The sequence below is a fragment of the Doryrhamphus excisus genome, linkage group LG1 (genome assembly GCF_037039965.1).
Source record: "Doryrhamphus excisus strain RoL-2023G ecotype Guam linkage group LG1, RoL_Dexc_Guam_v1.1, whole genome shotgun sequence".
Taxonomy (NCBI): domain Eukaryota; kingdom Metazoa; phylum Chordata; class Actinopteri; order Syngnathiformes; family Syngnathidae; genus Doryrhamphus; species Doryrhamphus excisus.
The window spans coordinates 11,133,453-11,146,272 of record NC_136357.1 but is presented as its reverse complement, the minus strand read 5'-3'; the positions used below and the strand labels follow the sequence as shown (position 1 = coordinate 11,146,272).

General features: G+C 39.4%; 1 protein-coding gene across 1 annotated transcript in view; it reads right to left on the bottom strand.

Annotated features, from left to right (window-relative positions):
• Positions 1-14: 14 nt before the first annotated feature.
• fkbp16 (FKBP prolyl isomerase 16) overlaps positions 15-12,820 on the bottom strand; it is a 29,190-nt gene continuing 16,384 nt past the window's right edge. The window contains exons 4-8 of the mRNA XM_058076068.2: positions 8,905-9,122; positions 6,258-6,439; positions 5,550-5,627; positions 1,584-1,721; positions 15-1,519 (exon numbers count right to left, since the gene is read on the bottom strand). Of these exons, the coding sequence (XP_057932051.2) occupies positions 1,433-1,519; positions 1,584-1,721; positions 5,550-5,627; positions 6,258-6,439; positions 8,905-9,122 (703 nt within the window). The 3' untranslated portion in view covers positions 15-1,432. The remainder of the gene's footprint in view (positions 1,520-1,583; positions 1,722-5,549; positions 5,628-6,257; positions 6,440-8,904; positions 9,123-12,820) is intronic.

Genomic DNA, 12,820 nt, shown 5'->3' with positions numbered 1-12,820 from the left:
AAAAAAGGGGTGGACGTTTGAGAAGAAAATATCACTGTAATGAAGTCATGAAAAAAATGACGAACAAAATGTAAGCTAGGAATATTATTTCTGAAGTTTTAAAATGACAAGAATGAAGTTGTAAAATGAGAAAAAGCTGTTATGCTATATAAGAAAATAATTACTATAGTTCTAATAATAGCCTTTTTAAAAACAGTACCATAAACACAGCAAAGTGTTCATAAATACAGGTTTAAAAAAAACATTATTTCTTATCTATTTAATTCATCCACAATGTACATAATATCACATTACAGTCCGAACACATTCACTTGTTGAGCACATTTATATACACTTTAGGTAATAACTTATAATAACAGGGATAGTAAGTATTTTTACCCACATTTTCTTTTTGTACATTTTTCTAATAAAACCTCAAAAAGTGGAGTAGACTGATAATCCACTTCATTCATATACAGACCTGATCAAAATCTTAAGACCAGTTGAACAATTACTAGAATATGCATTTTGCACATTAATGGGGTTTTAATCAGGGTTCCAAAGACCTCGTCTCCTTCAACGCAACAGAACTGAAAGGTAGGGAAAAGGTTTATTCTCTGACAAGGAGATCCCACCTGAGGTGTTTTCTACCTGGAACAGTGGAGGGGGGTCCATCATGATCTGGGGTGCCTTTTCATTCAGTGGTACAGTGGAGTATCAGATGGTGCAGGGTTGTCAAACGGTGAGTGCTTACATCTGTGGGTTTTTCAACAGTGCAGTGCTGCAGTTCACAATGCTGGCTTGACTAATGGTAATGCTAATGGTAATGCTAATGGTAATGCTAATGGTAATGCTAATGGTAATGGTTTTATTTCATTTGAACATGCATCAGATTACAATTGAATGCATCACATAATCAGTTCACAGTTCCACATGTCCAAAAGGAGTAGGAAGAAGCAAAGCTTATTAAATCCTACCCCTCCATCTGGTACTTTTACAATCAGTAACTGTTACATTTGTTCACTTCCTGATTTCCTAATGTAGTTTAAGTTTGGGTTTTTTTGTCACGTACCGAAGTACGAGGTGACAAAGGACTTCTTCAAGGAGAATAGCATCACTCTTTTGGACCATCCCGCATGTTCCCCTGATTTAAATCCCATAGAGAACATTTGGGGATGGATGGCAAGGGAAGTTTAAAAAAATGGCCATCACTTCCAGACAGTTGATGCTCTTGGTGAAGCCATCTTCACCTCTTGGAGGAATGTTTCTCCTGGAAAACCACTTTTTGAAGAACGGTGGAGCTACTGGTATATTTTTCAACTGGTGTTAAGATTTTGACCAGGGCGGTAATTACCAGCTACAGCTTGATAGATGTACGTACAGTGCCAGTGTACCTAATGCTGTGACTGGTAAGAGTATATAGTACAGTAGAATAGCAAGAGAATGATGGTGTTCAGTTTCTTGCAGTCAGGATGAGTGAGGTCACTAAGCTGGCCAACGCCACCACCAGTGCTCCAAGTATAACCTTCCAGGAGATTCCCTGAAACACAACAAATATGCTTAAAAAAGACGATGATGAAGCTTGTAGCTTGCTGCGTTCTTACTGATGTTTGCTTCTTGGATGGAATGACAAAAGGTGCAATGGTGTCTCCAAGGACCTGTGCAGGTTTGGCTTTCCATTCCCAGGTGGCTTTCCCTCCTGACTGCCTCTGCACCAACTTGGACAACTCGGCATGGAAAGCCTGTTCATTTCAGACAATGACAATGGATTAAATCACTGGAAAGTTCAGAAATAAAAACCACAAGAATTGGAAGAGAACCTGTTACAAATACAAATATAAAATATGGTAAAAAAAATATGTAAAATAAAAATAACACAATAATAAATTATTATTGAAGTCTGGTTGTTTAGGTGTTGATAAGAAATTATTGTTACTTATATTTCATTGGGGGCGGCATGGCGGTTAAGTGGTTAGCGCGCAGACCTCACAGCCAGGAGACCAGGGTTCAATTCCACCCTCGGCCATCTCTGTGTGGAGTTTGTATGTTCTGATTGGTGGATTGCTGCAGAGATGGTTGTCCTTCTGGAAGGCTCTCCTCTCTCCACAGAGGAACGCTGGAGCTCTGACAGAGTGACCATCGGGGCCTTGGTCACCTCCCTGACTAAGGCCCTTCTTCCCCGATCGCTCAGTTTAGAAGGCCGGCCAGCTCTAGGAAGAGTCCTGGTGGTTCCAAACGTCTTCCATTTACGAATAATGGAGGCCACTGTGCTCATTGGGACCTTCAAAGCAGCAGAAATTTTTTCTGTATCCTTCCCCACATTTGTGCCTCAAGACAATCCTGTCTCACAGGTCTACAGACAGTTCTTTTGACTTCATGCTTGGTGTTTGTGCTCTGACATGCACAGTCAACTGTGGGACCTTATATAGACAGTTATTATATTTCCAAATCATGTCCAATCAACTGCATTTACTGCAGGTGGACTCCAATTAAGCTGTAGAAAGATCTCAAGGATGATCAGAGGAAAAAAGATGCACCTGAGCTCAATTTTGAGCTTCATGGCAAAGGCTGTGAATACTTATGTAAATGTGATTTTTTTGTTTTCTATTTTTAATCAATTCAAAACATGTCAAAAAAAAAACTTTTTTCACATTGTCATAATGGAGTATTTTGTGTAGAATTTTGAGGTAAGAGATTAATTTAATTCAGTTTGGAATGAGGCTGTAACATGACAAAATGTAGAAAAAGTGAAGCGCTGTGAATACTTTCCGGATGCACTGTATGAATGTGAGTGTGAATGGTTGTTTGTCTATTTGTGCCCTGTGATTGGCTGGCGACCAGTCCAGGGTGTACCCCGCCTCTCGCCCAAAGACAGCTATAGGATAGGCTCCAGCACCTCCGCGACCCTCGTAAGGAAAAGCGGTAGAAAATGAATGAATGAATATTTCATTGGAAAATCCAGTCATAAAGTTTGTTGTAGTTGCACTTTACAAAATGTCCAGCAGATGGCAGCAAAGATTTTCTTGATTGGCCCGGGATCACTAAAAATATGTAAAAAAAAATGTCTGTAAAATAATAATACTGTACATTGGAAAGTTAGAAATAAAGCCATTGTCTCCACAGGTGGTGGAGTTCCCCTCATGTCCACCAGGTGGTAGCAAAACGTTAAATTGGTATAAAGCCCATAGGAACATGTATTGAGTATCAGTATGGAAGCCCAGATTTCCCCACCACTCCTCGCCCACGTCTTCCACTTCAAACGGGAGGACACAGAGGTCCTTCTTGACCCCTTTGGTGTGTGTCAAATCAAACCATTGTCCAAAATAATTTAGATAAGACAAACATGAGGAAAAAAAATAAAAATGAAAAATACTTTTCATAGCCCTCATTAAGGAAATAACGAATTTTCGTTGCAATTATCATGTTGTTTTGCTAAATTAAACACGGGAGATCAGGTGGGTAAAAATCGGAACCGGAAGTGGGCACCTGGGAGTTTGCATTAGAGCGCACTTCCTTTTTTAGCAGGTAAGGCTGCAGACAGGTGGGATCGAAAAGGTAATCAGAACTGCGCCCCAAACCTTGCGCAAGCTGGAGCTACAACACCGAAGAGGCAGCCGGTAAGAAATCCCCTTCATATTAGCGCTGTGGTTTGACGTAAGGCGCGACTCTTTTTTTTTTTGGATGAGAAAAGCCCCCCTTTTTCAAGTTCAGGGGACGCGCAAGGCACGAAGGAACTTGACAGTGTGTTCTAGGTCTGCCCCGCGCCCCCCCCCCCCAAAATAAAATGGTGTGCTAACACCAGCGTCATCATCAAAAAGGTACAGACCCTGATAATTAGTTGTTGTTTTGGTACTGTCCGGAAGAGGGTAGCAAAGCATAGCCAAGTGCAAATACAGTACACCAAATACAGTAAATAAACTGTTAAAAATGCATGTTTGAAGTAAAATAGAACCATAATAGCAATAATACTTATTATTATTTCTAAGCTATAACTAAAAACCAGATAGAAGTTGAATGACACACGTTTGGTGTTGTTTTCCTAATGTCCACAAGAGGCCAGCAAATCCTTAACTCTCAATCCGACAAGTGCGACTACAATTCATAAACTGGATGTTAAAAATGTAATAAAATGATATGAAGTTATAATAATTGTTGTTATTAGAATAGGCTATAACTAACAAAATATGAAAGATTAAAAATGAAAACTTGCCTCGCTCCACAGGGGTTGTAGTTTTCCTAATATCCAGCAGGGGGCATAAATCATGACTTATCATTGGCAAAAGGTCAACATAATAAATGCAATAAAAAGACTCAAACTTGACATAATATTCTTATGTTGACTGCTTCACAGCCCCAGTTTTCAATACAAAACAAGATCAGGTTGATTTAGTAAGTAGTCTAAATAGCTGAAGCTTCCAGAGACAGTCCAGTATCCTCTGTTTGCATATTTTGTCTTGCACCATCACCATCAGACTCCAGTTCTTTCTCCCAGTAAGGCTAAATCATGTTGAAAGTATTTTATGCCTTTTGGCTGGGGTGTAATTACCAGGGCGGCAGATATTTTGGTTGAGTCTAGACAAGTGCAGACACAGTTTGTGCTCGTGTCAGTGGCGCTGTGCCACATGGGTCAGGTCACTGGATCGTCATGTGGACGTATGGACAGCTCGTGGGAGAAAGAGAACGTTCTGTTCTGATGAAGACGCCATATGTGGACTGGGAATGATGACTCCATCGCTCTCTTACCTTTGCACCAGTTGGCATGGCAGTACTGTAGTAGCTTCAGTGTTATTTTTTTATATTTTAATACATTCACATTAAATATACAGTGTTATATGTGTTGTATATTGTGTAAGTGTTTGCCCCCTTCCTGATTTCTTTTTTTAAGCACATTGTGTAGAGACACACTGGAGTCTAACATAATTAATTCATTCATTTTCTACCGCTTTTCCTCATGAGGGTCGCGGGGGTGCTGGAGCCTATCCCAGCTGTCTTTGGGCGAGAGGCGGGGTACACCCTGGACTGGTCGCCAGCCAATCACAGGGCACATATAGACAAACAACCATTCACACTCACATTCATACCTATGGACAATTTGGAGTCGGCAATTAACCTAGCATGTTTTTGGAATGTGGGAGGAAACCGGAGTCCCCGGAGAAAACCCACGCATGCACGGGGAGAACATGCAAACTCCACACAGAGATGGCCGAGGGTGGAATTGAACCCTGGTCTCCTAGCTGTGAGGTTTGCCTGCTAACCACTTGAACGACGTGCAGCCATCTAACAGAATTACATACTACATAAATAATGTTTGGAAAAAAACACTTTACTTTTCTAGATATACTATATGGTAAGTGGTAGAGCACTTTTAATGAGTACCAAGTACGAGTATAAAATAAATACAGCTATCAATTATCAGTATCCGTATATATGGAACTTGTATATGGTTCTTTAGTTGTTGGAATAAAATTTTTTTTGTTTGTTGTTCATGCATTGGACAATTTCCCTCAAGGATTATTTGCATGTCAGTATAAAATCCTGATTAGAACATCCATAGTGTACAGTAGATGTACCTTGGTGGTGGGTTCCAGTTTCAAGGCCTTCTTGAGCAGCACCATTGCTTCTTTGTATTCTCTCATGTCGGACAGAATCTGAGGACAAGTTCACAAAGCACAACCACCATGGACATGTCATATAATGAATGTACTCGCTCCTCCCACCAGTTGTTAATGATAGCTGCCAACTTAAGACTCAGTCACACAGCTATTCGCCCCTTGGGCATCCCAGTGTGGCATCCCTGTGTGACTATTATTGTGCTTATTGTGAGACAATTTAAACATTTAAACCTGCAATAAATGCCTGTTCTGGTGATCTGCTTGTCTCAGTGAACAATTACTGACATCTTGTGGCCAATGTAGAATACTACATTCACAATTAGAATGTTTCTTCTTCCTTATATTTGTACTTTAGTTCATTTAGTTAGTTCATTTATCCATTTTATGTTTGAAAATGCTTCATTTAGGCCAGTGGTTCTCACTTATCCTCACTAGGTATGCTGGAGCCTATCCCAGCTGTCTTTGGCGGTGTATAGTCTGGACTGGTCGCCAGCCAATCACAGGGCACATATAGACAAACAACCATTCACACTCACATTCATACCTATGGACAATTTGGAGTCACCAATTAACCTAGCATGTTTTTGGAATGTGGGAGGAAACTGGAGTACCCGGAGAAAACCCACGCATGCACAGGGAAAATCCAATGACTTCTTGAGGCCTGACCTTTCCAGCTCGGAAGAGGGCTTTGACGTTGTTGGAATCAAGGGCCAGAACGTCTCGGCTGGTGCTGAGGGCCTCATTGTACTGCTCCAGCTTGAGCTGAGTGGTGGCCAGGTTGTTTAAACACTTGATTCTGTAGTCGTGAACCTCCTGCTCCTCCTCCTTCACGCCACCATCACTGGTATCTGTAATGGTAATGGTAATGGTTTTATTTCATTTGAACATGCATCAGATTACAATTGAATGCATCACATAATCAGTTCACAGTTCCACATGTCCAAAAGGAGTAGGAAGAAGCAAAGCTTATTAAATCCTACCCCTTCATCTGGTACTTTTACAATCAGTAACTGTTACATTTGTTCACTTCCTGCTTTCCTAATATAGTTTAAGTTTTTTTTTTGTCACGTACCGAAGTACGAGGTAACAAAGGACTTCTTCAGGGAGAATAGCATCACTATTTTGGACCATCCCGCATGTTCCCCTGATTTAAACTGTTACATTTGTTCACTTCCTGCTTTCCTAATATAGTTTAAGGTATTTTTTTAATGAAAACAAAATTGGTTTGTAGTATGTAGTGGTATGTATACACATCATTATATTGACAGTTACTATGGTACCCATTATGTCATTGTTTGGTCATATCACCTCGTACTTCGGTACGGGACAAAAATTAAAACATTAAAAAAAAAAAACCCTGAGAATTAAGATGTGACACACAGACACACCCACAGGAAGATGATGCAGTGGGGTTGAAAAAGTCAATGTTGCACAATAATGAAGGAGTCCTTACATGGGGGTCATGATGACAGCTTCATTTGAAGTTGCTTCAACACGTGCTGTCACTGCTCAACTCCTCAAGTCCTGCACTGACCCCAGTAATAAACACTTCTTAGTAGCCTGAAGCATGATGCGACTTTCCCACCCTTTACAGTATTGTCATACATCCACACATGATCCTTATTGGGTTGTTTTAATTTGGATAAGGAGGTGGATTATTTAATTAACTAATGGTATGTTTGCTCACTGTGGTTTATAAGCTTTGTGAAGTTGTTAAACACCCTGCAGACCTGGATAAGCATTGAATACTCATTCGGCTACTACAACATTAGCTACAACTGCAAATTGCAACACGAGAACAGGCATGGATAAATCATGGATAAATGTATGTGCATTTTTATTTGAATTAAGTTGAATTAAGTGTAAAACGTGCCATATGAATTATAATTATTTATTTTCAACAGCAGCAGAAAGACACAAAAAGCACCATATACCAAATACCCATACAGAAAATAATATAACATAATTATAAGATTATATTGCACATGTAAACAGTTAGATCTTAAAAAATATATTTATAATTTGTAGTAGTTGCATATTTACATGGTGCAATTGAGGTTTTCTTTATTTTGAATCGTATCTAAAGTTACTTGGTAAACTTGTTCCGTAACATGAGCGGTGCACAGCGTCATCATAAAACAGATGTGCTACTTACAATATAAGAATTTTGCTAATTTTCAGTTAGCAGTACACAGACAGTGGCAATGGTAACCTGCATTGACTGGCCACAATATTAGGTACAATTGCAAAGTAGCACAAGAACGGCATCAAGCATTATGACATAAGCATGCTAAAATATTACACCCCTCTCAATACGTTGCAGTATGCACCATGGAATCTTAAATTTGTTTCATAACGTACGCGGTGCATTTCACAAGACAGCGGGCACGATCATGCATCAGTCACTGACGGTGTTTTTTTGGGTTTTTTTGGTGCTTTTGAGAAATATACAGTCAACAAGGCTGACTGATTTATTTCTTTGTTTGCATTAATCAGCAAATTCACACAACTCATAAAAAATAATTAAAGTTTAAGTCTGTTTGCGGTTGTGCACAGTGGTGCGCTGGATAAAAATTACTACTGCATGATGCACACCATGCACTGCCACCTTGCACTGTAACATGAGATTAGAGCCCCTAGACCCGTTTTATTTTTTTTTAGCATTTTTGATCTTTTTACACAATACCAGAGGAAAGGCTGCTGTTAATGATATTAGAAACAAATAAACCAATAGTTGCCCACACCTCTCTAAAAAAGTAATGGGGGGGCTTGGTCGATGGGAGAGGAAGAAGGCTTAAGAACATCTCATAATAAAGGCCAGCACACAGGTCAAACTGATTTTAAAAAATATATGAAAATTGAAATTCCATACAGACCATATAGTGGATCTCATTGGATTGGCAGATGTACCTAATGTTATGTCTTTTCATCCTCTTATGACGTAATCTTCATAATGCGCTAATAATAAACTGATGTGCTGCTGCTCCCACATTATTGATGAATTATGAGGCAGCCCATGTTTTGGACTCAACATTTCCTCTCCCTTGCCAATGATTAGCATGATGAAGATGAAGCTAGGACTAATATGGATATTGATTAGAGGTGATTATGCAAAACAATTAAGGACCAGGCTTTTGATAATGTGACTGTGCATGCTGATGTTATGATTAGTGATGTGGCTGGCTGACTCCACTGGTACTGATGGTTTAACTTTTCACTATTTAGTGGATGACTTCTTTATTTACTAGTATGACAATTCCAACACTGCTGGTACAGTTAATGAAGTTTCTAAAAGATCAGATGGTTCTACTACCTCTGCTGCACGTGGTCAGCACATCCAGAGCCATACAATATGCTCGTGCAGCCATGGTGTATTCCTCCCTTTGGAAATGAAAGTTCCCTCGCTCTCGCTTCTGGTTGCCAATCCGGATGCGATCAGATACGAGCAAATTTAAAGGATCTGGTTTGTCTCTGACGTCAAGCAGCTGCAGCTGGTACAGCAATGGAGCCCAGGCCGGGATGTCAGGCTCTCTGTAAAAGACACAAACATGTTTATAGGGAAAATAATCAATGTAACGACATAGGGACCGTAAGCAATGGCTAACCTTAAAGGTAACATCCTCTAGTCACAATGCGTTATTGAAAATCAATAAAAACAAATCAATAAGTGACAGTGTGTGATCAATAGCTGTGGTAAGCTAGTTAACTTCCTCAATAACACACTCTTTCATCCTATTCTATCTTCAGTCTATTCTTATAATAACCACAACATATTCCCCAGATCTGAGTATTTTACTGAAGTGGAAGTTTATCTTCTTTGCACTGTGCTTAAAACGCGCTTAATGCACACTGATGTGATCGGTATCAGATGATTTCATTCATAGATCATCGGTATTGACAGCGTAAAACCCGGATCGGAACATCCATAATAGTAATACATTTTTAAATTAAAGATGCTATTCAGGCTGGTTTGAGAATGTGAAACTGGAGTGAACCCATCCATGGCCTCGTCTGACTTAAGAGTCACTCACACGGAAAGTCAATTTGCTCTGCAGTCATCTGAGTCCTGTGACAACACCGTACACAAAGATGGCTCACAGCCATACTACCCGACAGTGGCATGCAAGTAAAGCCAGTTTGTGTTTAGAGAGGAGACAACCTGGGGAAAATCCTTCATTTCCGTCACAGGACTAATAAAGTATGAGTAGCCTCATCTAATTCCAGCTGCTGTAAGGTTTTGGGTTGAATAAGGCAATGCTGATTTGTTAAAAAACAATATGCAAAGGCTGTTTACACACTGTTTTTTTTCCCAAATAATACAGTACAGTTTGGTCATGTGACCCCACCCTGCAAGGCAGTGGAAAGTGATAGTTCTGTGAGTAAATTATTTACGCCGCTTGTGTTAGTGACACAGTTTTTGTCTGTCCAACAGACATTAATCTTGTGCAAAGTTATCGTTACTGCATGTCAGCGAATGATCCGTGTTACCCTTTCACCTCTCTGTCCTCTCTGGAGACAAGTCCATCAGCACATATCTCTAAAACCTGGAAAACCTACATGCTCAAGGCCTGAAGGTTCCCAGACATGAGCAATCAGGACCAAAGAAAGACAGGTTTGTCCTCTCTTGTAGTTTTTCATTCCTTCATGTGCCATCAGTTGTTTCTAACCAGCACAAGAAAACAAGTCAATTCATTCATGAAGACTAATCCGCACGTGACTTGGTTTGCACGGGAACCATTAGTCTTTCTAAATAGGCCTCACACATCAGAGCGCCATTAGACGCAGATTCTGTGCAAACAAATACTGTAAGAATGTGATGCCGTCACCCGATACGCAACATGTTTTATGTTATTGTGCTCCTTTTTGCTCTTATTGGAAAACATTACATAATATACATACTGTACATACACAATACAATGATATCAGTAATTGAACTCTGTGCATGTAAGTGATAATTAACGCACATCCTGCCTAAAACCCCTATAAGAGATCTTTTGTCTTTTACATTACTGGTAAATTCTACTTGTGTAACCAGAAAATCCGCGGAATGAATTTATCCACGCAGAGAAATCTGTTCCCATGATATCTGTTAAAGTCTGTCACTATTTTCTTTTTGTTTGTGTCACACACACACACACACACCTACTCATGAAACACCATGACCACAAATAGATTGTAGTGTCAAAAAATAAACTATAATAGTGCAAATAAAAAATAATAGAAACAGTTAACATTTACAAAAATAAAGAAAAATACAAATTAAATACTGAATAAAAATTATTATACCGTAGATTGAAATAAATAAAACATTGAAAAATGTAAAATATCATATAGAGCTGTGGTTCCCTATAATTTTGACAATAAAATACCCTTTCAGACATTTGACTTGAAGCCATGTACCGTTTACACTAGCACACTTTTTATCTTAATTAACTTTTAATACTGAACACAATTAATTGGTTCATTCATTTAACGGTGATTCCGTGTCAAAAATATGTATTACGCATGGTCACATTTTGAGCAAGTCTTATAAATAGATACTGTAAGTAAAAATCCTACATAGCTTTTATTCCAGTCTGATGTTGGCATCTTTCACTTTAAGTCTTTAAGTCTGCATATTCATTTTGGGAAGGTTTAACAATCACGATAAAGCAGCATCCAAAATACAAAGTTACTTACAACCAGCAATAGAGCCTCATTTTCACTTTTCATTGCTGTACCATGCGGGGTTTGGACCACCAATATAAAGAAAATCTTCACGATTAAACACTCACAATGCAAAAAATCCAATTTACATATGTGTTCATATAGTGCATACAGAGCAATGAACTACTTAACGTTCTGTCTCCTTTCTGCTCTGTTCTCTTTGCACCGCAACGCATTTGGGTCGCTGGTTTCCTCCCACATTCCAAAAACATGCTAGGTTAATTGGCGACTCCAAATTGTCCATAAGTATGAATGTGAGTGTGAATGGTTGTTTGTCTATATGTGCCCTGTGATTGGCTGGCAACCAGTCCAGGGTGTACCCCGCCTCTCGCCTGAAGACAGCTGGGATAGGCTCCAGCACCCCCCGCGACCCTTATGAGGCTAATCGATAGAAAATGAATAAATTAATTAATACAGAAAATAATATATAAGTTAGAAACATTATATAGTTTGAACATTATGTAGTATGAACTACACATTATGTAGTTTGACAAATACAAAATTTCAAACATTGTAAATAACTTAAAAAAATAATACAAAATATAATGTTAATTCCAAATATCATATAGTTAGATATATAGCTTTTGACTGTATGCACATACAATATATGATGCTAATAAAAATAAATAAATGAGGCTGGTGTGATTTCATACTTTTCACTATGCATTGACAAGGACAGATTAAAGTCTGCCCCCCCCCCCCCCCCCCAGTTGAGATTTGAACTAGTATTATGACATGCTTGAAAGTGGTTGTTCCCTCTGCAGAGAGCACCAATCAGCAATGAATGCCAACAGTCGTCACTGTTGTTTAATCATCATCAAAACATGAAAGATGCCCTGTGGCATGATTATTATTGTTATTGATGTTCCACTACACTGTGGAAATGGTTATGTCTAGCTACACAACTTAATTAAACTTAGTTAGAAACATTTCCTGATGGAAAGAGCTTTTGTTTCAGATGAACGTCACAAATGTACATGGTGTGATTAATAAGTGTTTGCTTTGCAATTATCTCGGCTGTAAAACCTCAGGCTCATTAGGACACACCCAGTTTGCGGTTCATGACTCACAAAGAGGACGCCTGAGTCATTTTTTTTTTTCAAATAATCAATGCAGGTAGAGAGCAGCTGCAGCCCGAGAGGACAAACCTTACCATCTTAAACAAAAGCAGGCTGTCACTGGAAGCGTTCAGCGGGGTGACCTTTAAAGCACCGCGTTGAACAACTCTTCACATGGAGGATTAACGTTCAAAGGAATGAGCTCAGACTTCCATCATGAGCATTAAGTAAGGTCGACATGACTGGCGAGCTGTTGAATGTAATCTGAGAATGCGAGCTCACTGACAGATCTACAAGGTTTCGGGTGTCATGAGGGTGATTAGTGACACACCAGTGGGCTGCTGCTTGTGAGTGGCAGCGCTCGGCCACAAACGTTATCAACGGTACTATGTGTGCTACCGTGATAACATTTCATTGCTAGGTTAGGCTAAGAAATCTAATGGATCAAATGAGCTCCCAAGTGTG